Source organism: Notothenia rossii, assembly GCF_949606895.1.
Source record: "Notothenia rossii genome assembly, chromosome: 10".
Classification (NCBI taxonomy): Eukaryota; Metazoa; Chordata; class Actinopteri; order Perciformes; family Nototheniidae; genus Notothenia; species Notothenia rossii.
The window spans coordinates 3,472,335-3,490,449 of record NC_136908.1 but is presented as its reverse complement, the minus strand read 5'-3'; the positions used below and the strand labels follow the sequence as shown (position 1 = coordinate 3,490,449).

Here is an 18,115-nt window from a genome sequence, read left to right as displayed (position 1 = left end):
GTGTTTCAGCCAATCAGAGACAGGCTCTGGATATATCTGAGACCTGTGGTATATTGAAGAACAGTATGATAGGGGACCTTTAAGACGTGATAAACTGTGTTGAGGCTTCTTTGATAACGTTGAGTTTCTCTTCCAGGGGGTGTGGTGGTGTTTGCTGTGAATTCCTTGCTGTATCTGAACCAGAGTGTTCCTCCTTATGGAGTTTCTCTCAACTCTCAAACTAATGGAACCACAGCATTTCCTCTGCGTAAGTATTATCAGCTGAGAAACACAACTATGTAAATATATTTAACAAATGCACAACTTTTTACTGTATCTTGTTCTAATAGTTACTTATCACTTTATTTTACCCTGTGAGAATCCTGTTTTTCATTCTGGCCCTGTTGCTGCTATTAACGCCTGAATTTCCCCAAGGGGATGAATAAAGTTCCATCTTATCTGAACTATACCTGTATCTCTGATATCTGGCCTCATTATTCAATATCATTTGACATTCTGCTGTCCTCATCCCTTTTGATTTGTGTCTTGTGTCCCCAGGTGTTCAGGAGGAAGTGAAGATCTCACTCGACTGCTCTCAGTCTGACTTTATCGCCTATGACAAGATGGTCATCTCTTTGAAAGGAGGAGAAATGTAAGTCATTGCAATCCCAGACAGAATAGGCATAAACACTGATGGCAGTTTAATGATTCTTCACTGACTTGTTGTTGTTGTTGTTGTGTTGCAGTTACGTGTTGACTCTTATAACTGACGGCATGAGGAGTGTCCGCGCTTTCCACTTCGACAAAGCTGCTGCCAGCGTCCTGACAACCTGCGTAAGTTCTGGAAGTCTTAAAGCGATACTTGGGTTATTAGACAGTTGGTTATTTTATATAGTTGGTGTATAACCCACAGTTCATGGCGGTCCCCAGTTTTTGAGAAACAGACAGGAGTTATAGCACAGAAGCAAAGCAATGCTCTGTGTCGTGGCTTCCTTCCTTGGTTTTCTTTCAAGCCATCCTTCCATCCATCTTCTCCCGCTTATCCGTGGTCGGGTCGCGGAGGTATCAGTTCCAGCAGAGAGCCCCAAACGTTCCTTTCCCCTCATCAACCAGCTCTGACTGGGGGATCCCAAGGCGCTCCCAGGCCAGAGAAGAGATATAATCCCTCCACCTGGTTCTAGGTCTACCCCTTGGTCTCCTCCCAGCTGGACGTGCCTGGAACACCTCCCTAGGGAGGCGCCCAGGTGGCATCCTAACTAGGTGGCATCCTAACTAGGTGGCATCCTAACCAGGTGGCATCCTAACTAGGTGCCCGAACCACCTCAACTGGCTCCTTTCGACGCGAAGGAGGAGCGGTTCAACTCCGAGTCCCTCCCGGATGACTGAACTTCTCACCTTATCCCTAAGGGAGACGCCAGCCACCCTGCGGAGAAAACCCATCTCGGCCGCTTGTATCTTTCAAGCCAGGCTTATATAACTTAATAACTTAAAGGGTAATTGGACGGTTAAAAACGGTTCCTCGACGGCGTCTTTCTGCCCATCACTGTCGCTTTAGAGGAGGCGCCGTTGGAATTGTAGTCTTTTGTACAGACGTCACAATTAGGTGGCCTGTCTTATAGAACAAAATACTGGCTCTAATGGCGCATTTCCACTGCAGGGCCTCGCTCGGATTAGTACGGTAGAGTTAGGCCTTGGGAGGCCAGGCTCACTTTATGCTGCGTTTCCATTACAGTTTAGGAACTGGGGCAGTAACTATAGTAACCCAGTATAGGCGGAGCCGTGACGTCATCTTCAATGAGAACCACAAAACCAACATCAGCCGTTAGCAGTTAGCCCTCAGAGCTCACAGCTCCTCATATCTGTTCAGAAACTAGACCAAAGTTAAACAAGTCCAAACCACAGACTGTCTGTGTCATGGAGAATACAGTCGCTGGTTTATTTATGTCTGTAGGCCGTTGTTGTGAGTGTGGACGGTCGGAGCAGATACAACATTAGCTTAATAATAATAATAATAATAATAGATTTAATTTGTTAGCGCTTTTACAGGTGCTCAAAGACGCTTTACAGATATATCATATATATATATATATGATATAGCTTAACCGATCTCCATTCAGAAAACACGCCTTTGAAAAGGTGTTTCGCCTGCCGTCTGTCTGCAGACTCGTCAAAGCATTAATTCATGGTTTTTACTAACCGGTATCAGTATGTTGTTACTTCGGCATCATTTAGAAACGTGTATTACAATTAAATCACGGTCAAATATGTTCATCTTGTTGTAGTTGTAGCCCCCTTACCAGCGGTTCTCTCACTAGTTTAGCATATTCAGTCCGGTTGTTGGCCCGGAAAGAACCTCGATTTTGGAGATCCAGAAAACTGTGAAAAGGTACCCGTTAGCCGGAACTACGCCAAGTGGAAACGCAACCAAAAACGGGCCGGGTTTGGCACGCCACGTGTTACGGGTCCCAAAAGCTTAGGTACCACAGCAACAATAAATGATATCTGTAGAAAACAGAAAAGTGCAGCAGGAAGAATTAGACACAGGATCCAATGGACCGTCTGGATTGCTTCTTATTCAAAACTAAAAGTACAAGCCATCCGTCTGTCACAGTCAATTACTATATCTCATAGAGAAACTCAACACAGTCAATACAAACACACAACGCCATCAAATATTACTCTCTATCAATATATATATCTTTACCAAATATAACATATTATGGAGCTCACATAAATACACTGTCAGTGTTAATAAACAAAAAACAAGGCAATGTGCCTGCAAGACTTCACTCAGGTGAACAAAACAGATTACCCTTGCGCAGCAGCTAACCTGCCTGCGAGCCTTCGCTCAGGTCACATTTCCACACGGCGCGGCTGAAGCCCGCGAAAATGGCATCTATAACTGCCGACCGTTTAGTATTTTTAAAATACCGTTACTATGTCAAACATGCTCAAAACTTTCTGTCACACTCTCCTAAACACCTCTAACATTATATCTCAGTTACACAAGTTAATATCGATCATTTTCATCATGTACTGACCTGTCGAAAACAGAAAAGTGCAGCAGGAAGAATTAGACATGGGATCCGATTGATCGTCTGGATCGCTTCTGAGGAGGGGGCGGAAGTTTCCCCCCTAAAATAACCCAGGTGTCACCGCTAGCAAAAATAAATAAAAGTAAATACATAAATAATTGTACCATTTTTGGGGTGTACCACACACGCTTAAACCGTGCTACGGGCTGCAGTGGAAATGCGCCAAAAGACACTGCTTTTAATGAGGGCAGCAAAACACATTTTTGGCAACTTAAAGGAAGGCCCTCCTAAAACTAAAATCTATATCACTTAATATCTACTCTTTATTAATCCATTAACACAATAAAAGCCAACAGTGGAAACTAGCACTTTAGGATTCAATTCTACAGAAATTAACATTTTAAACCCCCAAATATGTATTGCCTATGAGATGAAACCACTAACCCTAAAAGCATCATACCTACCTAAACCGATAGCTATTATTTTATATCTGGCTGATATTTTTTGGGTGTTTATTTGATAATGAATATCTAAAAGTCTGCCAGCAATCAGGGGTTTTCAAATGAAACGAAATGCCTCTCACACTCATGTCCGTCCTCCTCCAGATGGTGACCATGGAGGCCGGCTACCTTTTCCTGGGTTCCCGCCTCGGAAACTCTCTGCTCCTAAAGTACACCGAAAAACTTCAGGACACGCCACCTGAGGAGGGCAACGAGGATCAGGACAAAGAGAAGGATAAAGACAAACCGGTACGTGCAGCCTTTTGTTGTGAAGCACCTTCGAAGTGCGTATGTTGTTGCAGAATGAGTGAAAAGTATAAGGTGTTTCGTTGCATTTCATTTTACCGGCTTCTCTTTAACATAGTCTATAAACTTTATATTTCTTTTGGAATTCCAGGAAGAACCACCGAACAAAAAGAAGCGAGTAGAATCTTCCGCCAACTGGACAGGTATGTTCAAATCTGATATGTAAACACGTTTTAGGCACAATGTTATTACAGAAAAGCAACGAGGTCAAGAATCAGACAAACGATCTGCACACTGTGTTCGTCAAAGTCAACTTTATTGTCAATCTTTCAGTTTGTGTGTACAGACCGAGAGAGATCGAAATACTGTTTCCCACAATCCCAAATACAAATATATATATTTATATATATATAGGGAGGCATGTAGCGCGGTGGACTAGTGCGTTGGTGTTCAGATCAGGGATAGCAGGTTCAAACCCCACTGCAGTCAGCATGTCGTTGTGTCCCTGAGACACTTCACCCCAAATTGCTCCTGTGGGGATTGCCCACAGTATTGAGTATGTAAGCCGCTTTGGATAAAATGTAATATATACAAATGTGTATAAACACAATCAACAAAGAGGTTAAAAAAAAAAAAATCCACACAAATCATAATAGGCGCTTTCACACCGGAGTGCTTTTCCCAGCAATAGTTCCGATAGTTCCTGGGACTTTGCGTTCACACCAAAAATATCTGGAACTAGAACTTTTTTTCGGGAACCTTTTCCTCCCTTTTTAGTCCCTAAAAGGTTCCAATTTCTGATTGGCTGGGCGAATTGCAAACCACGCCCCGTAAAACTCCGAAAAGATTTAGTGAAGCCGCCATTTTATTTGCTCGCATTAGCATTATTAGCATTAGCCCAGCGCACCAACGGAGAGAGACTAACTTATGGCAACACAAAATAAAACATGGGAGCGTTGGAGGTGAGGAGGTGTCGACGTTCTGGCGATTTACTCGGAAGGCTTCAGTAGAAGCTGCTGGGAGTCCCAGCAGCTTCTACTGAAGCGACTTCCGGCCAGGGACTTCAGGTGGCTGTATACCCCGTGAAGTGGTTTGCGGCCTGCCAGTAAACCCAAAGCAGAAGAAGAAGAAGTGACGTCAGCGGCTTCATTTGCGTAATCTCCCCTCAGGGAACTTATTCCGGTGTGAACCCGATTTACTAGATAGTTCCAGGAAATAAAAGTTCCGGGAACTATTCCTGGGAAAAGTACTTGGTGTGAAAGCGCCTATAGTTTTGCAAATTATTTGGCGGCCCAATTGCAATGCCTTTGTGGACCACTAGGGGGCCGCGGCCCACAGGTTGGGAACCGCTGCTCTAGATTAAATAAAAGCACAACAATTAAGTTAAGAGCTCCCAGCTATTTTAGTCTTTAGAAGCAACATTTTGATCTGAAAGAGATGTGTGTTTAATGTGTGTTTCACTCTTGTTTTGTCAGATGAGGTGGATGAGATAGAAGTGTATGGAAGTGAAGCCCAGTCAGGCACTCAGCTGGCCACCTACTCCTTTGAGGTAAACAAAAACAACCCAAAGTATTGTTTTTGTATGTAAATGTGGTTCTTTTATAAAGGTGACTTATTTTCTATGTGTTCATACAGGTCTGTGACAGCATACTGAACATTGGACCGTGTGTGAACGCCTCCATGGGAGAACCTGCCTTCTTATCTGAAGAGGTACGAGAATCTTAATAGGGCTGCATGATATTTTGATATTTTTAAACGTTTATCTCTTGTTTTGTACAATGCCATGTCTTTTTATGCTGCTGCAACTAAAACATTTCCCAACTTGGGTTCAATAAAGTACTTCTTATCTTATTTTATATGGAAAAAATAACACATTTCGATGAGAGTAACAAATGCGTCACTTCCGGGCAAAAATAACGGCTCTGCCCACTTTTGGGGGAAAACAACGCTGTCAGTTGAACGGCGGTCAAAACAAATTCTGAAGTTTTTGCCAATCTGATCAGAAATGTAAGAAAACCGGAGATTTGTGGATCTTCAAAGAACCCGATTCCAATGGCCAGACAGGCAAACAATTACATTAAGCCATTAGAAATCGACGATCGGGCTCGATATATGGTTAAATATAGCAGTAGGCGATCGATGTCCATAGATGAGAGTAACATCTACGTGACTTTACGGCCCCGCCCACTTTTGGGGGAATCAATGCTGTCATTTGAATGGTGATTGAGCCTGAAGCCACAGAGCTCTTCTGTTACTGTCCTTTGTTCTTAGAGGAAGTAGAAACACTGAACTCTGGATTTGTTTTAATGTTTGAGGTGCAATAAACGACAGCAGCTTTTTGGCATGTTAAAACTATTATGTTCCGCCTCACTCATGAGAGTAACAGCTGGAGAAATGACAGCCTCGCCTACTGATTTTAATTTAACCATATATCGAGACCGATTGTCGATTTCCAATGATCGAATGTAATTGTTTGCCTGACTGGCCATCGTAATCGAGCTCTTTGAAGATCCAAAAATCAACGGTTTTCAAAAATGTTTTATCGGATTGGCAAAAACTTCAGAATTTGTATTGACCGCCAAATGACAGCGTTGTTTTCCCCAAAAGTGGGCGGGGCCGTAATTTTTGCCCGGAAGTGACGTAGGTGTTACTCTCAACCTAACCCTCATTATTATTTTTATTAAATAAATGTGTCAAATTATCATGGTGTTGTTAGTTAAATAGATAAATGTAGGATCTGTACCATGTTTTGTAGTATATGGGATATCTCTGCAGATCCACAAAACTTTATTTAAGATAATATTTAAACACATATTTTTGGCTTTTAAAAATATTGTGCTTTCTGCAATTTACTCATGTACTAGTCAATATGATTATTTAGCAACCCTAGATTGTTATACTTTCTAGTATCTCTTTAAATGTGTTGGTTACTTTCTTAAGAATAGTATTTTTTGGAGTTTTCTGACGTACATCTCATCTCACACACAGTTCACACAGCTTTATTCAAGATAATATTCAAACACATTATTTCTGAAATGTGGTCATGCACTGCCAGTAAGCCTCATACACACAATTATTTATCAGGAACATTGTAAGATGAATATATATGCGTGTAATACATATGCACAAACATGCAGCAAATACCTATACTAATACAAATCTACTGTATACATATACATGCTTCCTGAAATGTGTATTTCTGACTTGCATCTAATATCACACACAGTTCCAAAACAATCCCGAGCCTGACCTGGAGGTGGTGGTTTGCTCCGGATACGGAAAGAACGGCGCATTGTCAGTCCTTCAGGTAAATCCTCCCACTTATGATGTTTAATCGCACGAGTAACTGATAAGGAATGTGCATGATAAATGTCACAGCACCATCCTAAACCCTGTGGTGGTGAGGGCCGTCTGCCTCAGGTCCGGAGAAGGTGCTAAAGTGAAGTCTGGGTCTACCACAGCTGCCTCAGAGATCGAAGGAGTGGCCTGTAAACACCCCAGAGACAAGCTCACAGTTCTTGTGTTATTTGCAGGGCCAGCATGTCGTGGCAAATACTGTAAACATAGAGAGCCACAGTGACGCGTCCTAAAACCCGGAAGTAAACTCCTTCCGGTTCCTTCGACAAAAAGCAATTTCTCCGTGGGATTTTGGAAAATAGCTGGAAATAAGGTCTTTGGTTAAGACGCATTGAAGAGACGGATCACGTTTTGTTCAGCCGGATAGTCTCCACATGTCTACCCTACTTTTATAATATTCGAACCATAAATCTAGTCGCCTGAAGCAGAATGCTAACGTTATGCTATAAACGATCTACAGCAGGGTCGCTGCTTCAACGTCACGCCAACTTCAGGTCCATATTCAAACACACAGATTCTAAATGGTACGAGTTGAAGCGTTTGTTTGAACAGTCTGCAGGAGGCAGGGACTTGCTTTCAAGCAGAACAGAAACTAACTTAGAGGAGTGTTTACGTGTTCGGCGTAATGACGTACAACGGCCTCCACGACTTCTGTAGTCCTATTCAGCCACTTGTTAACAACCATCGTTTTTCAGACACGTCAACTCTTCAGAAATCACCAGTGGGGTCACTGCTGATGATTTAATGTGTAGAACAAAACGTGACCCGTTTCTTCAATGAGTCTCAACCACAGACCTTATTTCCAGATATTTTTCAAAATCCTATGAAGAAAAGGAACCGGAAGTGGTAACATGCTAACGTACTTCCGGGTTTTAGGACGTGTCACTGTGGCCCTCTATTAGAGCTGCACGATATTGAAAAAAACTGACATTGCAATATATTTTTTCCCCTGCGATATATATTGCGTTTTTTTTAAACTATATTTAACTCGTTGACTCATCATACCTTAAGTCATGATCTAACATGTCATGATAATGCATGTTGCTTACCCTCAAATAAGGGGGTTCATCTGTGAGTGAAGAAGAGAAGAACCTTTTTGTATCCAAAATAGTTCCAGATGGCAGATGTTGCTTTTCTTTTTGGAAGTAAATCTTCATTCTCTCCGGTATTGTCCTCCTGTGCCTCGCTCATTTTTACCTGTGTTTTGATGGTCTGCAAACTAGCGGGGTGGGGCCTGCTGTGATCTGATCAAGAATGATTGTGATTGGTGGTTTGCTGTGCATGCAGAGCCTGCATGTCACTCACTCAAGTACCCCTGAAATGAGAGCCGTGCAAGTTTTCCTTTTGTAGCAAGCAGCAAAACTTCTAACATGGTGTGTTTAAGTTAATGTACCTACTTAAAGGTGGGGTAGGTAAGTTTCAGAAACCGGCTCGAGATACACTTTTTGTTATATTCAATGGAATGCTCTTAACATCCCGATAGCAATGAATATCTGAAGTGCTTTGACAAAAAATCCCTAAAAAAATGTCATCTGTGGAAGCCGCCGGCTAAACGGATTGGATTGCCGCCCTGTCTGTCAGTCTTCCATCTCGTGCATGCACAAATGTATCTCTCCCTCATTGGGCGTGCCCTCATTGGGCGTGCCGTCATTGGGCGTGCATTGCAGCAGTACTTCAATGACTCGCCACTCGCCAGCAACAGGCGGCCACTTTCACCATGGCAGAGTTAGGTTCAACATCGTCTACTGGTCGCAAAAGAAAAAATGTAACGGAGCAAATTAAGAACAAAAAGAAAGTGTAAACTAGGAGAAGTCAAACCAGAGTCAATATCGGAGTTGCTTTGGCTGTGTAGTATTGCTAACCTAGATGTGTTTAGCTTTGCCTGATATGTAACGTTACTGCAGCCTGCTCTCGCGGAGGAGGTGCTCTGTAAGGAAGTCTGAAGGAAGGGGCGGATTCTTTTTGGCTGTGTACTTTCACATTTTAGTGCACTCCAGCCGGTTTCTGAAACTTACCTACCCCACCTTTAATATAAACGTCCTAAAACAAAAAAATGAAAAGAAAATATATTAATAAAAATAATTAATAAAATCGCACGTCCCTGCGATGTGAATATCGCGCATGCGCATATCGCGGTTATCGCCATGACACGATATATCGTTCAGCCCTACACTCTATTGTGTTGGAAGCCTGGAAGTGTACAAAGGGACAGTTTCTTCCCACAGGCCATACGACTGTTAAACACCTGAACTCCTGAAAGAACATTCATCTGTTTGCAACTCATATATACATCAATATTACAATTACTTGCACTATTTTATCTGTTTAATTGTGTTGCACTGTTGGAAGAGCATGTGACCTAAGATTTATTTTGTACCTATATGTTCACTTCGTTTTATGTTATATTGTTGCATCGACTCAGTTGTCTTGTGTCTTATCTGTCAGAGAGAAACCATTATTTATTTTATTTGTATTATCATGCATTTGACCTCCTTGTCTTTCTCAACCTGATCAAATGTTACATGTTGCTGCATGTACCTTTAAAGTTCTTAACAAACAATCTGAGGGGAATTTCTTGTTTGTTTTTAACTTGTGATTTTGTAAAGCACTTTGAGCTGCATGTGTTGTGTATGAAAAGTGCTATTTAAATAAAGCTTTATTATTATTATAATGTAGTGGCAAATACTGTAAATATATTGTGTTGGAAGCCTGGAAATGTACCGTGTATTGCCTCTCATTTTGAGTTGCTTATACGTTTCCTTTCTGTTCTCAGAGAAGCATCCGACCCCAGGTAGTCACTACGTTTGAGTTGCCAGGATGCCACGACATGTGGACGGTCATCTCCAATGAAGTCAAAGCTGAAGACAAAAAGGTACTTTGTGTTTCTTTTTAATCTTTGTTTATTGGGTTTTTTCAACAGCTTACAGTTATTCTATCAGGGCATGTATCACAAGTAGGTAAACAAATCTTCACTTTCTAGAAAAATAGGTAGAGTAACATGTAAATACTGCTTAACACCAGAGGCCTGTACGACGAATCCAGTTCAACATACCCTGGATATGTCTGACTTCTCTTAAAGTGGACCTATCATGCTATATTTGAATAATATAGTGTAGGACCATACCTATATAAGGTATATTTATATGTTTTATTTTTCAAAATACTAAATATCCATTCCTCATTTCGCTCAATTTAACACTGTCTTTCATGCTCGGATTCAGTGAGAACAGCACCATCTGGTGGCTTGAAATATGTACTACCGCGTCTCCAGCGCTTTCGAAAGGCAATGTCCGTGGCTGTCTCCTCCTGATTGGTGGAGTTGGCCCAATAGCCGTAGCGCCACTTCTGTGACGTCATAGAAGTGTTCAAATCTGGATCAGTCTGTATCAGATCCGTTGCAGCCCCTTTTTAAGAGATTTGGGTATGGAGGGAAATAGAGAGGGTTGTGTTTTCTGACACTTGGTGAGTTCCCTGGAACACCAGGGACACATATTCATGTAGAGAAGACTTACAAAAGTGCATTTTGCATGATAGGTCCCCTTTAACTAATCCAAAACAAACGCGCTCTCGCTAAGCGGTCCTACGACGCTGGTTATCAACTCGGTAACTCGAGCCAGCCGTGCCCTATCTAGTTATGTGCGCGTTCACGTGAAAGGGGCGGGGTTAGCAACATTTGACCAATCACAAACATGGAGAAGCGCACTGACAGCACAGCGTCATACTTCCTGAATGAAAAGTCAACTATAATATTAGACAAATATAAAGAAGTTAAACTAACTTCCATGACTTAAACACTTTATCCAGGATCAAAGCCTGCAAGGTGAATACAGCTGGTAAAAGAAAAAGTGTTTGAATGCGTACATTAACAGGTTTATGATGTCACTGCCCCGTCTAAGACACGATCTGACTTTAATTACATTTGACTCGAGTGTTTCGTCAACTTAATGTCTTGCTTACATTTTTTTCCAATAATAAGCAATACATGTCTGTACGGCAGCACCTGCTCCCCGCGACACCCCGTCCAGTGTCCTCCAAAATGCAAAAGTTGAATCAGGAATTTTCATTGTGTTTCTGCCGAATAACCTTTAGCTGCTGCCTTCCATCAAATCAAATAACTATCTTTAGCCTCTTGTTTATGTTAACGTGTGACTGAAAGGCCCTATTCTGCTTTCCTGTAGTGTGTTCTAAAGGTTTGATGCATGTAAATGGTCTGCAGAGGGAGTTTCTGTTCCACACCAGTTAGATGTTTCTCATTCTTTTCACAGGCTGCAAAAAGTGAGGATTCAGAGGACGGTGCGGAGACCGGTGAGGACGGAGAAGATGGAGAGAAGGAAGAGAAGGAGAAAGAGAAACAACAGGAGGAGGAGAAGAAGACTGAGCCTCCTATAGAAGACGATAAGAAGAAACACGGCTTCCTCATTCTGAGCAGAGAGGATTCAACCATGGTACGAACACGCGTCTGATGTCCAGGGACTTTAGATTTCAACAAATATCCAATCCACTTAATTTCTATAGCACAAATTAAAAACAGAGGGTTTACCAAAGTGCTTCACAGCAAACATAACATTATAATAAAATATAATATTACAATAATAGATAAAAGGCACACGTAATAATTAAGACAAGGGAAACAAAGACTATGGACAGACAATAAAAGCATACAAATCGATAAAACATAACTCAGACTGACTCGAAAGCGAGGGAAAAGAGGCGGGTTTGTAGGCGGGACTTAAAAGTTTCGGAGGGTGGGCAACAATTTGACATGGGGGGGGGGGCAGGTATTTCCAGAGCCTGGGGGCTACCGCTGGTTTTAAGGCCCTGACACACCAAGCAGTCACCAGAGAACTCGCCGACGCTGACGCCTCGGCCATGTGTCGAACTGGAACACACCGCAAAGACTTCAGCCGAGTACGTACGAAAACATGTTGAATCGGCCGTGCGTTGGCCATGAAAGGCCAAATAAGGCGTGTCACGGCCGACGGTGAGTTTGGGCGACAGGGCACGCTTCGCCGTCCGACTAACGAAAACGGCCGATCTCTGCCTGGTGTGTCCGGGCCTTTAGGGACTACCAGCAGCAGCTGATCAGCCGACCTCAAAGCCCTTGAGGTGGTTTCAGGGTTCTTCTTACGGTCATTAAAAACCTGGAAAAGTCATGGAAATTCAAAATGCTAATTCCAGGCCCTGGAAAAGTTTTGGAAAACAATATTTTTCCCAAAGTTTTGGAAAAGGCATGGAAATGTAACTAAAGTTGCATCAAATATAATTTATATTTTATCTAATCGCCGAAATAGTAATACTATAATGATAATAAATACTGTATCGTAATGAAACGTAAAATGGCTTTTAACTGACGAGGTGTTTTGCTGGTGAGAGATTTTTAGTTGCTTTAGCGTGTAGAAGCTAGTAAGCCTATTTGATTTGTTTTAGGTAGGCACAACATGTTTCATATGCAGACCTTATTTTCCTGTTCCATGTTCAAATAAACCATTTTCAGTGGTACCGCTGAGAAAGAGACATTTTTTTGGTCATGGAAAATTAGGTAAAAGGTCCTGGAGAAGTCATTGAAAATCATTGGTGAAAAAGTGTATGAACCCTGGGGTGTGTAGGAGGTCGGAGATGTATTGAGGGGCCAGCCCATTAAGCCATTTAAAAACAAACAATAACATCTTAAAATGGACAGGAAGCCAGGAGGGAAGCCAGAATTGGTGTGATGTGCTCATGCTTGCGTGTTCCTGTAAGCAGCCTTTGATTGATAGAAAAACGAAACCTATATATGATGTTATTTAGTTGGTTTAGTTGATTGGTGTTAATTGTCTGTGTTTGTGTGCAGATCCTGCAGACGGGGCAGGAGATCATGGAGCTGGACACCAGTGGTTTTGCCACCCAGGGTCCAACTGTGTTTGCTGGAAACATCGGTGACAACAAGTACATCATCCAAGTCTCTCCCATGGGTATTCGACTGCTGGAAGGAGGTACAAATAACGTCTATTCGTTCTGTTTGAATCCAGTATTTGAGTCCTATAGTCCATATTTTGTATGTAATAAAATTCTGTTAGTAGAATTAGCATGATGTCAAATTGACAATATTAAAGTAAGTTTATTTATATAGCATTTTTCAAAACAAGGCAATTTAACGTGCTTTAGAAAAATGAAGACATTAAGAGCATAAAACACATTAGAAACATTAAAAAGCAACGATAATAAAACATGAATATCTGAGGTACATGAATAAAAGATGTGAATAGTTCAATTAAAATCAGCGGCAGAAATAAAAGCCTTCAGTCTGGATTTGAAAGTAGTCAGAGTTGAAGCGGACCTGCAGGTTTCTGGGAGTTTGTTCCAGATGTTTGGAAATACCCCTAACCAGATTCTCTCATTCCTCTACCCCTAGTCTTCCCCTGAAATTATAGTTTGTAGGTTTCCTAAGCTTTTTATATTCCTTTCAAACTTCCCTTTCATCCATTTTGCATCCCCAGACAACACATGTTACCTGAACCCATCTTTGACCTTTAACCCTTATGTTGTGTTCGGGTCTCTCGTGACCCGTTTCAAGTTCAAATGATATAATAACTACGCTCTAGTCTTTTTGTATCGGATCCAGGCTTCATGATATCCTCCTCAACAGCTATATAAACACTACAAAACAGATGTCGACCATTTTAGCAAGTCTGAAGGTCTCTAAAAAAAAAAAGTGTATAATTTGGTGTTGGGGTCTGGGGAGACTGAGCAGAATTGTTTTGGGTGACTCGGGGTCAAATTTGGCCCAATCAAGATTCATCTTTGACTTTAGACACCCCACCCCCGCCCCCTTCATCCACTGTAACAATAATTGTTCGTAATATGCACCTGGTCTCCCCTCCCTCTGCCCCCCCGCAGGGGAACTCGACCTTTCTCAAAGAATATGTACACTAACACTTGAACCTGAACTCACACATGCACGTGTACGTGTTTTGGGCCATAACATTAAATACAACAGGATTGTACGGTTATGAATGCATAATAAGTTAGTTCTGATGTAGTTAAAACAATATTGGATGATAGTCATTTTTTGTGTGTGTTTTGGACTGAGATAAATCATGGGTCAAAATTGATGTGCGAACACCATGAGCGGAAACAGCTTTCGAACACAACACAAGGGTTACACCACTTTTCAATTCCCAGATTTAGGATATTTAAACTCTGCTTTAAGACTGTTTCACGGACCTGCTCTCTCTGTATCTTCCCTCAGTGACACAGCTCCACTTCATCCCCGTGGATTTGGGATCCCCCATAGTGCATTGCTCCGTGGCGGACCCTTACGTCGTCATCATGACCGCAGAGGGAGTCGTCACCATGTTTGCTCTGAAGACCGACTCCTACATGGGGAAAACTCACAGGCTGTCGCTGCAGAAACCACAGATCCCCACCGTGAGTCAACCCTCCTCCTCAGCAGACCTTTTAAAGAGGCATTTCATATTAAAAATATACAAAATAATAATACATCTGGAGTCTACATTTAACATGTTAAAACCACGTCTAATTGAACAGCAATCCCGCGTGGTCACGCTGTGTGCGTACCGAGACGTCAGTGGCATGTTCACCACGGAAAACAGAGCAAACTCCTCCGTCCAAAAAGAGGACGCCGTAACTGGGAATCAGTCCGAGGAGGAGACCGTCATCCATGACCTCAGGTACGAGCATCACCTCTTCATTCTCAAAATTCTGACTTTTTCTCCAAATTTTGACTTTTTCTCAAATTCTCAATATTCTGAAATTTTCTCAAAATTCTGAAATTTTCTCAAAATGCTGACTTTCTCTCAAAATGCTGACTTTCTCAAAATTCTGAGTTTTTCTCAAAATCGAAAAATTCTGACTTTTTCTCAAAACATTTTGACTTTTTCTCAGAATCTCAAAATTCTGACCTTTTCTAAAAATTCTGACTTTTTCTAAAAATCTCAAAATTCTGAAATTTTCTCAAAATGCTGACTTTCTCTCAAAATGCTGACTTTCTCAAAATTCTGAGTTTTTCTCAAAATCTCAAAATTCTTACGTTTTCTCAAAACATTTTGACATTTTCTCAAATTCTCAATATTCTGACCTTTTCTAAAAATTCTGACTTTTTCTCAAAATTTCTAAATTCTGATTTTTTCTCAAAATTGCTGAATTCTTCTAAAAATCTCAATATTCTGATATTTTCTCAAAATGCTGATTTTTTTCTCAAAATGCTGACTTTTTCTCAAAATTCTGACTTTTTCTCAAAATCTCAAAGTTCTGACATTTTCTCAAAACATTTTGACTTTTTCTCAAAATTCTGACTTTTTCTCAAAATTCTGACTTTGTAACCAAATGTCTCTCAGAGGGGCGTGGGGAGGGGCTCCTTATTTTCATCTAAAGTAACAGACAGAGAATCAGCACTTTGGAAACAGGGCTGAAACAGAGGGGATTATGGGTAATGCTGCAATGATCTGTTTGGTGTTTCAGCCAATCAGAGACAGGTTCTGGATATATCTGAGACCTGTGATATACTGATTAAGAGCAGTATGACAGGGGACCTTTAAATGTGCGTGTGTACAGTAGCAACTTAGTGGATGACGAGGAGGAGATGCTGTACGGAGACTCAAACGCCAGCGCTGCGCATGGTAGAGATGAAATGGGACGCAGCTACGGGATTCACGGGATTTATGGAAGCGACGGGCAAGGAAAATCAGAACCGAGCCACTGGTGCTTCATCTGCAGGGAGAATGGAGTGATGGAGGTACGAGGAATATGATGCATACTAAGAATGTGACCTGCTTTATCAAAATCAAATTGATGCAGAGAGACTTATTTTGAGATAAATGTGGATTTATGTTTTGTGGGACTTTGGTTGATTTTAAACAAACGGGTAAACAAACCTTTTTTTATTTTTTATATTAATCTGTTAACGCCATATTCACATGTTATTTACACATTTTTAAGTTTGTAAAGACAGAATGACAAGATCCTAATTAGCCGCTCAGCCACCTTTCGATACGTCTCACTGGAATGATAAATGACAGGCTAATAGAAACACGATATGTTGTTTTAATCTGATCACAAATAAAAAGAAAGAATATCAAAATAGTATCGCTGGATACAGATAATACATACAGTGCTGCTAACGCTTGTAAAGGTATGACGACGAGCGGCAAATGGAGAGACTTAGAGGTGGAGGCGATACAACGGGCGCTATGTGCTTTTGTGTTTTTGGGAGAATACATACAAAACAAGACTTTTCCTAATCCCAGTAATACAAAGATTATCCTGGGGTATATCCAGGGGTTCCCAAACTTTTCAGCCCGCGACCCCCAAAAGAACAGTGCCAGATAGTAACCCAAATAACAGTGTTTCCCATACTTCGACATACAAACCCCACAGACCCCCAACTCCGGTGTGTCTCACTCTTTAAGGCAAAAACATCGTTTTTCATGCACTGGTCAATTTTGAGATTTTGTGCTATTTTGATTCCATAACATGTTTTCTTTCTGGCTTTTGGAAAGAAAACGTACAAAATACACATTTAAGTGTTTATTTTACGATAGTTTGTCGATTTGCGTCTGTAGATTTCTCCTAAATTCACCAAAAGTTAGCTTTCTAACGTAACATGAAGAACCGCGACCGCTGTGTGCACCATGTCATCAGAGGTATCGTTGGAAAGCTCCGTCTCTCCTGCACAATCTCATCGGATCCAAATGTGGTCGTTTCCTTTGTATCAGCAACCAATCGTGAAAGTACAAAGGGGTCTTAAACCAAGAAACGAAATCTCATTGGCTGGTGTCAATTTCTGACCACGTGATTCGTTCAGATGCGTCACGTGGTGTGCTAAAACACTTCCTGGTTGAACTTTCGCTGGAAAATTACATTTCAAAATGGCAAAAGAACTCCTCTTCTGAGTGAGAAATGTCCACTTCAGTAGCACTTACATACACCAAACCTTCCAGTTATATTCCTATCAATATTCTGAAGTTTTTTACAGAAGGGTTTGTTCATATATCATTCATAGCCTGAATGATATAACATGTTATACCTAAAAACATGGCGAAAATTGAAATTTTATGGCTGTTTTTTTTATTTAATTTTAATTTATGGAATGATAAAAAGAGATATCTAAAATCCCTTTAGTAAAAACGTTAGATTGTAATATGACTACAAAATAAAACAAGAATTTCGAACCTGGCTTTATCCAATGTTCAGATTTGTGTTCCTGAAATTTATTAAAATATGCGCATATTTAATGAGATGATGGCTCATTTGCATTTGCGGTGTCCCTACAAGTAGAATCAAATTCTGTGGGAAACACTGGATAATAATAATTGTATTTAACCCCTGCTCTATGCTACTATCTTACAAAATGGGTTAGCCTGATCAATGCGATGGATACCCATGAATAATAAGCTGCTGATTTGGAGAACATAATACAATATATATATAATTTGAAAGCCAATAATCTCCATGTTCACAATGTGACTGATTTTGATAAGTTACATATGCACTTGAATAAATCGTTTCTAGCACGTTTTTTATTCATTTCTTTTTGTTACAGATCTACCAGCTCCCAGAGTGGCGGCTGGTGTTCCTGGTGAAGAACTTCCCCGTCGGTCAGAGAGTTTTGGTGGACAGTTCTTCCGGCCAATCAGCAGCGCAGGGGGACGGTAAAAAAGAGGAAGTAACTCGGCAAGGAGACATCCCGCTCGTCAAAGAGGTGTCTTTGGTCTCACTGGGCTACATGTGCAGCAGACCGTATTTACTGGTGAGTTTTGTTTGTGTTTAACTTGATTCAAATTAAGGTCCATCAGAAAAAGTGTTCTTGTTTTATTGATCTTGATATCTACGTAGAACCAAATCAAAAAGTCCGGCAGTGGCTCAGTAAGTCGGGGCTTGGACTGTGAGCCGTAGGGTCGCCGGTTCAAGTCCCCAACCAGACCTAAATATGGAGTGTGGACTTCAACTTGGAGAGGTCCCAGTTCACCTCCTGCCCTGCCGTGGTGCCCTTGAGCAAGG

At 41.3% G+C, this 18,115-nt stretch overlaps 1 protein-coding gene across 2 annotated transcripts in view; it reads left to right on the top strand.

Annotated features, from left to right (window-relative positions):
- Positions 1–18,115, top strand: part of cpsf1 (cleavage and polyadenylation specific factor 1) — a 43,895-nt gene that overhangs the window by 11,391 nt on the left and 14,389 nt on the right. Inside the window, exons 9-23 of one of the 2 annotated variants that reach the window (XM_079652694.1) lie at positions 137–247; positions 538–631; positions 726–813; positions 3,620–3,763; positions 3,912–3,963; positions 5,236–5,309; positions 5,396–5,470; positions 6,987–7,067; positions 9,891–9,989; positions 11,383–11,562; positions 12,948–13,089; positions 14,346–14,524; positions 14,645–14,787; positions 15,674–15,851; positions 17,658–17,864. In XM_079652694.1, coding sequence (XP_079508820.1) covers positions 137–247; positions 538–631; positions 726–813; positions 3,620–3,763; positions 3,912–3,963; positions 5,236–5,309; positions 5,396–5,470; positions 6,987–7,067; positions 9,891–9,989; positions 11,383–11,562; positions 12,948–13,089; positions 14,346–14,524; positions 14,645–14,787; positions 15,674–15,851; positions 17,658–17,864 — 1,847 coding nt within the window. Of the gene's footprint in view, positions 1–136; positions 248–537; positions 632–725; positions 814–3,619; positions 3,764–3,911; positions 3,964–5,235; positions 5,310–5,395; positions 5,471–6,986; positions 7,068–9,890; positions 9,990–11,382; positions 11,563–12,947; positions 13,090–14,345; positions 14,525–14,644; positions 14,788–15,670; positions 15,852–17,657; positions 17,865–18,115 lie in introns of both variants that reach the window. The other variant, XM_079652693.1, reaches the window with a different exon arrangement.